The sequence below is a fragment of the Hevea brasiliensis genome, chromosome 8, assembly GCF_030052815.1.
Source record: "Hevea brasiliensis isolate MT/VB/25A 57/8 chromosome 8, ASM3005281v1, whole genome shotgun sequence".
Lineage (NCBI taxonomy): Eukaryota > Viridiplantae > Streptophyta > Magnoliopsida > Malpighiales > Euphorbiaceae > Hevea > Hevea brasiliensis.
The window spans coordinates 24,515,854-24,528,072 of NC_079500.1; the positions used below are offsets into that span (position 1 = coordinate 24,515,854).

A 12,219-nucleotide genomic window follows, 5' to 3' on the forward strand; every position below is an offset into this window, starting at 1 on the left:
GGTAATGGTGATGGATTGCACATTTTGCATATTTGTAGCACTATTCTATCCTTTCCTTCTAAATCCTTTTCCTTAAATGATGTTTTATTTGTTCTTAAAATAGCTAAATCTCTTTTTTTTTTTTCATAAATTTGCTGATAATAACTCTTGTTTCTTTGAATTTTGACATTCTTATATTCTTGTTATGGACCAGGTGAGCAAGGACATCTTTTTTTGAGGACTGAGTGATAATGGGCTATATGTTATGCCTTCCGAAATAAAGCAAGCTTTGATTAGAGAAATTGATTCTTTTGAAACATGGCATGCCCAATTTGGAAATCCTTAAAAATGTGCCACCTCTATGATTCTTTAAAACAATGCCTTGCTGCATTCTTCCCCTTCTTCATTTAATCTTGCTCTCCTTGTGTTTTAGGAAAATTGGTGAGGTTGCCTTTGGCCTTGGTAGAACATAGGAGTACTGAATCTTTTGAAATAATACATTTTGATGTTTGGGTACCTTCCTCCATTGTTTCTAATTTGGGCTATAAGTATTTCACTTTGTTTGTTGATGACTTTACTAGATATATATGGATTTACTTCCTCAAAAACAAAAGTGATGTCTATTTAATCTTTCTTAATTTTGAGTCTTATGTTTCATGACAATACAAAAAAAAAAAAAAAGATCAAGGCATTTCATTTAGATTGGGGAGGAACTCAAGTATCAGAAATTGAACTCATATTTTTGTACTGCTAGAATTGTTCATTGTCTGGCTTGTCCTTATACACATGAGCAAAATGGAGTGGTAGAACAAAAAATAAGACATATTGTGGACATTGGACTTACTTTACTTGCACACTCTAAAGTTACATTTAAGTATTGGCATTATGTGTTTGATCATAGTTTGTCCTTAATAAATCTCTTGCTCACTACCTTACTCCAAAATAAATGTCCTTTTGAATGTCTATACAACTGCACTCCATGCTATGAAAAATTTAAAATTTTTAGTTGTGCAATCTTTCCTCTCTTACGTCCATATACTTCTCATAAAATTTCCTTTCATAGTAAAATATGTGCTTATCTAGGGAGTTCACCTAACCATAGTGGTCATCTTTGTCTTGATAATGAAAGTGGTAGAGTATATGTTGTAAGACATGCCAAATTTGATGAGCATCATTCTTCATTTAAGTCTCCCATCATGTCTCATGCCCCATCAATTCCTCACTCAATCTCCAATCCTTAGCTAAGCATATCCACTACAGTCCATAATCACCTGACTTCTCAAACAGGTATGCCTTTATCACCTACTTTATCTATTTCTTCTTCAGTTACACCTTTACAGTCCACTTCGACACCAACAACACCACTATGTTCTTATCCCATCTCCCCTACCAATTCAATTTCAATTGAAACACTAACATTCTCAAAGTCCTGGTCTCCCACAAATACTACCTCCTCTCCTACTCAACCAGGTCTTCAATTAATTGTTGATCTTAATGACTATCCAATAGAAAATATGCTTACACCAACTCAAACCTGCCAACCATCATTACTCACCCAAAATCATCCCATGCAACTTTGCCTTTCTACCATGCACAAACACTAGGCCAACCCCTCCACCAAAGTCAATTCAAAGTCCCATTCAATAGATTACCTTACTCATGAACCCCAAACATTCAATTAAGCCAACCTTTACAAGGAATGGCAACAGATTATGCAAGATGAGATTTGTGCCCTTCACAATAATAACACATGGAGACTATTTCTTTGTCCTTCCAATACCAACATTATTAGGAATACATGGGTTCAAAAGGTTTTCGGATGGCACCATAGACCATTACAAAGCGTGTCTTGTCACAAAAGGCTATGCGTAGCAATCAGGAGTAGATTATAATAAGACTTTCAGTACTGTAATTAAAGCCATTACCATTTGGCTTATCCTTGCTATTACTGCCACTAAAAATTAGTGTATCAAACAATTGGATCTCTTAAATGCTTTCTTGCATGGAACATTGACTGAAGAAATCGTCATGGAGCAGCCGAAAGGATTTGTTAATTCTTAATTTCCTTCACATGTGTGTCATCTTCAGCGGTCTCTCTATGGCCTCAAACAGGCTCCACGAGCATAGTTCTCTTGGCTGAGTGGTTTTCTTATTAATTTTGGGTTTGCCATCGAAAGCAAATACTTCTTTATTTATATTTTTTAATGGCTCTATTCAGTTGATTGTTCTTGTTTATGTTGATGACTGGATTGTAACAAGTCCTTCCTCACAATAAGTAAAACATTTTTTTACTCAAATGTAGAAGGAGTTTCCAATCTGAAAATTGGTATTTCTTGGGCATTCAAGTACATTAGAATGCAGATGGTTTATTACTCTCTCAACACAAATATCTTCAAGACATCCTTTACCACAGTTCCATGGCTGATCTCAAGGCATGCTCCCCGCCAATTGCTATCCATCCCACACCATCCAAAAATTTTAGTTCCGTAATCCAAAATGGTGATACTTATGGACAGATTGTTGGTGCTTTGCAATATGTAACCATTACACAATCAGACATTGCATATTTAATTAAAAAATTACGTCAATTTGTTTATTGTCCTACTTTAGATCATTGGCAAGCTCTCAAATGCCTTCTACGTTATCTCAAGGGTGTAATAGTAGTCTGAGTTTAAAAGTGGATAAACCACATCGGTTCTCTTTAAATTCAAATACCTTTCTTGATTTGTTGTAACTATATCCAAATCTTATGTAACAACTCTGATATGACTCTGTAGGCCTGTACATATACAGAAGCTAATACAATACAAAAAGTAGTTCAAAACATCACTTACATGGTATCAAAGCCATTATTAGCCATCCATGGCAAACACGTCTTTAGCTTTTGTTTCTGCCTACTCTTCTTCAATCCCAAATGTCTCTCAGCTCCTCTCAGTCAAGCTTACATGTAACACCCTAGGCAAATCCCACATCGGCAAAACACGGGAGAGATGCTGGGTTTATAAGTTGGCGGTTCGTAGCCCCTAGTGACACGTTTTAAAACCGTGAGGGCTTCGGCCCAGAGCAGACAATATCACTAGTGGGCCGAGCCATTACATTTGTGGTATCAGAGCCGCTCCGCGTGCAACCTTGAGCGATGGTGGGGCAAACCTCAGTGAGGACGCTAAGTCCCATAAGGGGGGTGGATTGTAACACCCTAGGCAAATCCCACATCAGCAAAACACGGGAGAGATGTTGGGTTTATAAGTTGGCGGTTCGTAACACCTAGTGATGAGTTTTAAAACCGTGAGGGCTTCAGTCCAGAGTGGACAATATCACTAGTGGGCCGGGCCATTACATTGTAATAAGTACTAGTGATATTGTAATGGCCCGACCCACTAGTGATATTGTCCGCTCTGGGCCAAAGCCCTTACGGTTTTAAAACGCGTCACTAGGGGTTACGAACCGCCAACTTATAAACCCAGCATCTCTCCCGTGTTTTGCTGATGTGGGATTTGCCTAGGGTTTTACAGCTACGTATAAAATGCCTTTTTTATATGAGTATGCTTTTTCCAAAGAATCAAATTAGCATATAAACATACAACTTTATATTAATATATCACAATGCATAAGTTAAGGGACTAAAATTAAAGAAAAGAGTAGATAAGATTGACACAAGGATTTATAGTGGTTCAACTTTCTCTAGCCTACATCCGTTCCTTAAAGAACTCTTTTGGGACTTTCTCTCCACTAGCAATCCCTTTTCGAGGGCAAACTTATCAACCTATTATAAGTGTCCCTACACTTAACATTTCCTTAAACTTCATCAAGGTGCTTAAGAATCTTAAATAGGTTTACTTCTGGGATTTGTGTGCACTCTCAACTCAATTAAAAAATTGAATGAGAACTAAAGATGGGAAAGAAGATTTGCCAATTAAGAACATGAGATTAGTTTTTACCTTAAAAATGAAAGCAATAAATGCCTCGTAGAAATCACAAGAAATAAATGGTTTTCATCAAGTTAAAAATATAATGACCCAAATTTGGGACCATTACTAGCATTAGGGAATGGGTAGGCATGAAGCCACTGAAACCCATAGCTAGTCTAAACTTTGACACTTCCTCTTTATTCATAATTTACTTTTATAGATACTGTGTGTGCATCCCCTAATTTACTAATAGATTCCACTTTAAATTTCCATCATACACTTTTGATAAGGCTAGGGACATCATTTGCATCATTAACATTCATATCCTTTCTTCTAAAAGTTGAATCCGTATAAATAGGGTCTTTCAACATATCCATATCATCATTTACTTAGAGACATAATATTTTAAAAAGGAACATAGCCCATAATAGTATCATATTAATACAAAATTGGATAATAATAAGCACACCAAAAAATAGCCAAAATTATACATGTCTTAATACAGTTTTACAAAATAACATAATAGGACATACAAAATGCAATATCAGATCTTGGAGTTTATTTATCCAAAATTTGCTAACGGCTTCTCTTACTCTTGTCCCTATAGGGGATAGACAAAAGAGGAGAGTGAGTATACAACTCAGTGAGTAGAGAAACTACTAGGGGAAAATAAAGTGATTAATTAAGTAAAGCTTCGAGCATATGAAATGCAACATTCATATAAGTTTACACAACACAAACAAATCACATAAGGTGGTTCATGTCACTAGTGGTTCCCTCATCCATAAAATATCATGTCCAATGTGCCTAGCCCTCCATGGGAGGTCGTTAAGACTTCCTTTTTATCATTCATATCATACTAGTGATGCTAGAAACACAAAATTATCTTACGTAACATCCCTACATCATTTCATAGTGAGCTCATTTGTATGCATGCCTTTTCATTCATTCCCTTTCCCATTGAAAACTAGTGAGTCATCCATGAACTACTAGCATAACACAATTAATTAATATAGCACTTTTGTGAAATTCAAATTACACACGCTCACACACTCATAATCCTAGAAAATGCAAAAATATTTCTAATAAAATAATTCATGATGCATGTATGCATATAATGCATAAAACTTTACTCAAAAACTCAGTTATAGTTTTTATTCACTTGGACAGTGGACATTTAAAACATTACTCTCTTTCATATTGAAATTGTAGAGTTCTAATATAGTCTTGAAAGCTCTTCTTTAGATTTATAAAAGGTATTAAGGATCTTTAGACTTGGGTTCCTAAGTTTATTAGATAAAAGAAACAATAATTCCATTTAATATACTATTCGATGATTGAAGATGGAACTTTCGACTGCCAAACTTGGAATTTTATAGAATGCATTTTTCAATCAAAATCCTCAAGGCTTTAAATCTAATTCATTATACTTACTCATTTTAGTCATTCTTATCCTCCTATAACCTTTACATAACTTGAAACACCTTTTACATCATTTGAATCCTTCTAAGGTTTCTAATTTACTTTGAATACCTTAGTTTAATCCTAATATTTGGTTAATCTTTTATACACACTTATTATTAGGACAATTGAACTAAAAGTAAAAGAAATCCAATTCTTTAGTTTTAATTAATCACAATCATAGCCAATTCTTCCAATTTTGTGTATTATAGCCTAACATTAATTAGTTGTCACAATTGTAGGCAAAGGGTTAAATTGAATTTGGAAAAATTAAAATGGTAACTTACAATATACTCTCTGAAATTTTATTTGATTAACAAAATGGTCTATTGAATTAAACTTTAAATTTGAATATTTTTTATTTATTATATAAAATAGATTTATAATATAATATATATATTTTTTATTTATTTTTAATTAAAATTTTGTACTAAAAAATTTGGGAACCAAGAGGGAGATGGGTTCTGTCCAAGAAAAATTAAGGGGTTTGGGTCATGTAATTGGACAAAAAAGTCTCTTGATTATTATTATAATAATATTTAAAATAATATTTATTAAAATATCTCAGCTACCTATCATCAAATAAAATAATTTATATATTTTATTTGATCATAATTAATATAGAATAATAATAAATAATTAATAATTTTATTAACAAATAAAATAAAAAAATTTGTTAATATATAATTATTAATTAATTTAATTATAAAGATAAGAGAGAAAAAGAAAAGAGATAAAATAATAATTTTATTTTGAGAGAGAAAGTAAAAAGATAATTTTATCCTTTTTAATATGAAAACTTACTATTACAAGTGAAAAGGATTTTTCTGAAATAAAATTAAAATTTAGTGATTTTAGTATAATAAATTAAAATTTAGGAATGGAAATGAAATAATCTTTTTTAATTAAGAGACCATTGGTGCCATTTTTGCCCAAATTTGGTAGATTGTAGCGAAAGGCAGAAGACAAGGAAGGTGTTGATAATGATAGAAGCAGAAATGAATAATAAGAAAAAGAAAAACTCGGTTACCAATACTAATATTAATTTGTGTGTGTATGAGAATTCAATTTCTAGAGCGAAGAGAACAGTGACTTTATTTTGGTTAGAATAAGAGGTTGCTTTCATGGGGTCCGGCTTGGTGTGTGTGCCGTTACATTTTCTGCCCGCCAACGAAATACACCGAAAGCACAAAAGATTTCCAAAATCCAACAATCTTCATATATTTTTTCCTTATTTATTTTTTAATATGAAAGAACAAAAAGAGACAAACGTGAAGCGCACTCTGTTAAAAATCAATCCTCACCTCTCCTTCCTTTCTCTGCTTTAAACCTCTTCTCCCTTAGCCACCGCCTACTACTCTCTATCTGCACCACTCCCACACTGAAACATAAAGAGAGAGAGAGAGAGAAAGAACAATGAGCTTTTCTTTTGTATAATGAGTAGTGGACCAAAACCCTCTTCTTCCATCAGAAGAAGATGGCTATCCAACACCATGATGAACAACAAAGCTCTTCTTTCTTGCTAGACTCTTCTCTTTACTGTGAAGAGGAGAGATGGGAAGAGGAAGCAGAAGAAGAAGCTGAAGAGATCTGTCAAAATGAGAGTTTACGTGAAATAGGTGGCAAGAATGGAACAAGAAAGAAGAGCCCTTCTTTTTTCCCGCTTTCGTCATTGCTTGAACAAGATTTGTTCTGGGAAGATGGGGAGCTTCTCTTACTCTTCTCTAAAGAAGAACAACAATCCCAAGTCAGTGTCTACAATAATGAGGAAAATACAGATTCTTGTTTCTCTATTTCTCGTCAAGAGGCTGTGCAGTGGATGCTTAAGGTCAATGCCCATTATGGGTTCTCAGCTCTAACTGCAATCTTGGCTGTTAACTATCTAGACAGATTCCTCTGCAGCTATTATTATCAAAGAGACAAGCCATGGATGATCCAACTTGTGGCTGTGACTTGTCTTTCTTTGGCTGCAAAAGTTGAAGAGACCCAAGTGCCTCTTCTCCTAGACCTCCAAGTATGTCCAATAGAAACCTTACATATTCGTTGTCATTTTACTCTTCCCATTTCCTGTTTCCATAATCGTTTCATTTTTGTTCTGTTTCAGGTTGAGGACACAAAGTATGTGTTTGAGGCGAAAACCATTCAAAGAATGGAGCTTTTGTTGCTTTCTACGCTGAAATGGAAGATGCATCCAGTGACTCCACTCTCATTTCTTGATCACATCGTTAGAAGGCTTGGATTAAAGACCCATCTTCATTGGGAGTTCCTTAGGAGATGTGAACGTCTTCTACTTACTGTAGTCTCAGGTAAAAAAAATATCATAATCCATAACGTCTCTGTAAATCACACTACTTTAACCATAATTTAGATTTATCGATAAGAACAAAGTGAAAAAAGAAGATGCCTTTAAGTTTCTGATTATTGGGTATACGTTTTCTTTGATGTTTTCTGCAGATTCAAGATCCATCAACTATCTTCCTTCTCTATTGGCTACTGCTACAATGATGCACGTTATAGACCAAGTTGAGCCCTTAAATCGGATGGACTATCAAAACCAGCTCCTGTCTGTTCTTAAAGTCAGCAAGGTTTTTATACATTATTCTTGAATTAATCTTGATTGATTATTTATTACTATAGCATTTGAATTTTGAACACAGCCACCAAGAATGTAAATCTCACATGATGCACTCATTATTGCGAAACTTCAAATAAGAGCTTATCTGATACTGCATTCATTTGTAACAGGAAAAGGTAAATGATTGTTATGAACTCGTTCTCGAGCTATCAAAGGCCAAAACCAATGCTTCTGCTGTTGTCTACAACAAGTCTCAGAAGCGAAAGTACAAGCCAATCCCTAGCAGTCCAAGTGGTGTGATTGATGCTGCTGTTTTTAGCTGTGACAGCTCAAACGATTCTTGGGCTCTGGGTTCTTCAGTCTCTTCATCACCAGAACCACTTTTTAAGAAGAGCAGAGCCCAAGACCAATGGGTTTTTGCGGACATCGTTGGCAGCCCTCGTTAATCTAATAAAAGAAAAACCTATATTTACTGTGTTTATTTATGTCTCTCTGTTCAATTAAATTGCCTCCTCCCTCCACCTCTGCAATTCCAAGATTGCCCTTTATAGAATCCTGCCATGGAGATGGGTGGCATTTTTGAGAGAAGAGAGAAGGATTGGATGCAAGGGTCAAGCATCTATCTCCCTCTTATTTTATGTCTTTGGCACTGTACAAGACTCGTTTTAGAGTATACTTTTATATGGACATATTAATATCATATTGATAAAATAAATTCAAAGCATTTTTGTTCATTTGTAAATATCATTAATTACCCTCTCGTACTCATTCTTTGGCATGTCTACTTTTAATTAGAGCAGACTATAGATTAGTTAATCATCTGTTGGGTTCATTGTCTGTGGTTAACAGATAGGGAAATGATCATCGATGAGAGAAGGATTAAAAATTCAAGTTAGATTCTAAGACCCATTTTGGATTATAATTTGTTTAATATAGAAGATTGAAAATGGGGTTTGTTTGCATGTGAAGAGAAGAGTAGTTTGTCGGCCATTGGGGTTTGGTTTAGGGAGAGACTTTTGGATTGGGGAGGGGCTTTGACCTCGCAAGAAGAGCCATCCTTCCCTTTGTAGTTGAGACTTGAGAGTGACCGAAATGTAATATATATATATATAATATATATATATATATATATATATATATATATATATATATTCTTCGTCTTTGCAAACCTAATCCCAACCTAAAAAAGCACCATCTGTTGCTCTTAGATTTTCTTCTTCACCTTTTGGCTCCAACTGTTGCCCCGTTGGCGCTGCTTATAGGCTATGGACTCGCCTTCCTTCACTCGCCTAAAAAAAAGGGTGACCTGTGAAGGACTGAATTCACAGTACGGATGCTGTACAGGCTGCGACTCTATGCTACTTTGCTACTGTGGGTGACAGAAATATGTGTGCTGAATTATTTTGAACTTTTAAGGCAATGAGACTAGGCACCATGTTACCCTGCCGGGCTTGAGAGTTAACAACATAATAGGCTTAAGACGTCTTTTATTTTTCAATTTTAAAATAAAAGCTACTTAAAAGCTCACCTTTAATTGTATTTCATTTACACTTTTATTGTATGTCATGTGAGATATGGTGTTGACTTCTAACATGCCATGTCAATGCGACATCAATAAAACTAATATTCATACTTTAAATTACTAAGTGCTAATACAATAATGATAGAATATCCAATTGCACTTAAATTTTTTTAAATGTTGAAGTATGAAAGCATAAATATACAAATAATTAAAGTGTAATTTGCCCACTTATTTATTTATGAATGAATAAGTGAAATTCACTAAATAACAGTTATTATTTTTTTTTAATAAAAAAAAAATTAATGACTGAAATCTGTGTAAAAAAATTAAAAAATTATCAAGATTTCATTATAATGCTAGAGACATCCTTTCATAATGACTCGATCACAAGTGAAATCATATTCAATCATACGCATTACCCAATCTAATTTAAAATGAAAAACTTCATAAGTAATGAGGATATTATGAGTGAGCGTTCTAGGACTCATCCACCATTTCTCCAAGGAAACCCTTCAACTAGTTAGCCACGACTTTAACTGCAATTTTGTATACAACATTACATAAACTTATAAGGTGGTATTATGTAATTGAGGTTGGTAATTTCACCTTGGGAATGAAACAAATGTGGGTATGATTGAAACCCGTAAACATTACACTCCCTGTAGCACATCCAACACTAGATGCACCACATCATGACCCACCACTAACCAGAAACGATGGAAGAAAATAGAAGGGAGACCATCCGACCCTAGTGCTTTCAACAGATGCATCATCTGAACAGCATTCCAAACCTCATCAGCCACGAAGGGGGCAAGTAAAAGAACCATTCATCACTGTAGAAACCTTTGGCGAAACAAAGGATAGAACCGACACATCCACATCTTTAGAATTGGCAGAAAACAAAAATCTGCATAAAATTGAACAATGTGATTAGTCAACTCGGCACCCCTCAATTCTCTACCATTCACGTTAAGAAGTGGATCAATATGATTCGCCTTCAAGTCAAATAGAAATATAAAAAAATTTAGGAGTATCTATTGAGTTTTACTAACTGAACCAACTCTACTTCAAAAAAAATCAACGATAATTGGCCTTTTTCCTCCTTATTTTTGCTAATTAATCTTATTTGCACTACGCTTTCTTGGTCATAGGTCTCTTAATTACTACTCTAATTTTAGCACTATCAAACGACAACAGAAATAATACCCCATTAGTACTTTTATCTCCACTAAACAAATGGGATAGTTGTATAGCTTTACCAATAGTTAATCTTTTGTTGATTATCTCCTTTTGGGTTGTTAATATGGGATTAGACTAACTTGGATAGAATCATAATCTAAGTTGAAACATCAAAAAAGTTGGGATACCCACTAGATTATAAAGTTTATATATTCTTGGTCATCCTTCCCTAACTTGCCACATACTCATGATACTCCATTCTGTGGATTCTAAATAGAGCATGCTCAATCTTTTGATACTTTTGCTTTATTTCCCTTTTCTTTTTTTTTTTTTTTCTCTCCTTTCTTTAAATTTCTCCATCCTTTATTTCATGTGGTTTCTCTTACTTTTTTCACTTTGAGTATTATTTTTCTAAGAATCTATTGGATTTAAGCAGTGCATGCCAACCAATTTACAATGGAAAAAACAATTCACCAAGCATTCTTTTTCATAGTTCGGAAATTTTGGTAACTAGAAATTTTTTTTTTTTCTTTTACAATTGCCTCTAATTGAAACTCAAATTTAAGTCCTCACAGCTCTAAAGATGACTTTAATACCACTGAGTTAAAGTTTATTATTGCAACTAGCATTTTTTAAATATATTAAGATGTGTAATTATGACATGAAATTATTGAGTTTCATCGTTCTTCACATTTTAAAATTTAATGTTAATTAATCCATCATATAGGAGTTAATCACATCATGAATTGTACAATGCTAGCATATGATATGCTAAACACGAAAATTGGCTTGATTACTGATTGAATGAATAGATTTATGAATAATGGAAATCATAAAACCTCTCTTATAATTTTAAATTGTGTACTGGTAACCATGTTCATTTTATGTAAATGATCTCAATGTGTGACTAGTCATATAAGTAGTCATGCTTATACAACTATTTATGGCATTGCTCTTCCATCACAACCATAGGAAATAAATGTATACATACACATACAAAGGTGCTAAATAACCTTTCTTCTTTAAAATGTTAAAGGTTGGATGCATGAATTAATCCCTTACCTTTAAGCAAAAAGTCTTGTAACATTAATAAATTTAAGAAGGTTAAATACATAAGTTAACTCTTGATTCTTGCCAAAGTAGTATAGTAGCATCCTATCATAAGGTTTATTTAACTCTACTTTTAAAATTTGAGGCGTAAGATGAGATATTTAAAATGTCACGATGCCATTTGATTTTTCAATTAAATGTTAAATTTTAAAATATCTTTTTAAACTTTCAAATTTCATTAATAGATTATGCAATGTTGATAGATAGGCAAGAAAAACATAGATTCGACATGAGAACAAAAACTTGTCTAGTTTATAAATATGTTATCAATTACTTGTCAGCTTATGAATTATTTTTGCTATAAACCCTAAACCTATTAAACTAATTAAGAAGAAAAACAGAAGTCTTCCCACTAAAGAAAAAAAAATTCAATAAGACAGAAAGAGAGGATTTGGTTGTGGACTTGTAGTAGTTTGATGGAAGAGTCACTCAACCTGTAAAAAGTTAAAAAGGTGAAGGGTGGGGGATTTTGAATTTGGGAGACA

The 12,219-nt window shown here is 33.7% G+C and overlaps 1 protein-coding gene across 1 annotated transcript; it reads left to right on the forward strand.

The window, feature by feature from the left end:
• The first annotated feature begins 6,602 nt into the window (after nucleotides 1-6,602).
• On the forward strand, nucleotides 6,603-8,657 carry LOC110645095 (cyclin-D3-1). Its single transcript, XM_021798131.2, has 4 exons — nucleotides 6,603-7,362; nucleotides 7,453-7,654; nucleotides 7,803-7,933; nucleotides 8,094-8,657. Exons 1-4 carry the CDS (start codon nucleotides 6,826-6,828, stop codon nucleotides 8,367-8,369), a joined length of 1,146 nt encoding a protein of 381 aa, XP_021653823.2. The 5' UTR covers nucleotides 6,603-6,825; the 3' UTR covers nucleotides 8,370-8,657.
• The last annotated feature ends 3,562 nt before the right edge of the window (nucleotides 8,658-12,219 follow it).

Coding starts and splice junctions, on each gene's coding strand:
- LOC110645095 (XM_021798131.2), top strand. CDS start 6,826: ATGGCTATCCAACACCATGATGAACAACAAAGCTCTTCTTTCTTGCTA. Junction 7,363..7,452: donor CTCTTCTCCTAGACCTCCAA/GTATGTCCAATA, acceptor GTTCTGTTTCAG/GTTGAGGACACAAAGTATGT. Junction 7,655..7,802: donor TCTACTTACTGTAGTCTCAG/GTAAAAAAAATA, acceptor TGTTTTCTGCAG/ATTCAAGATCCATCAACTAT.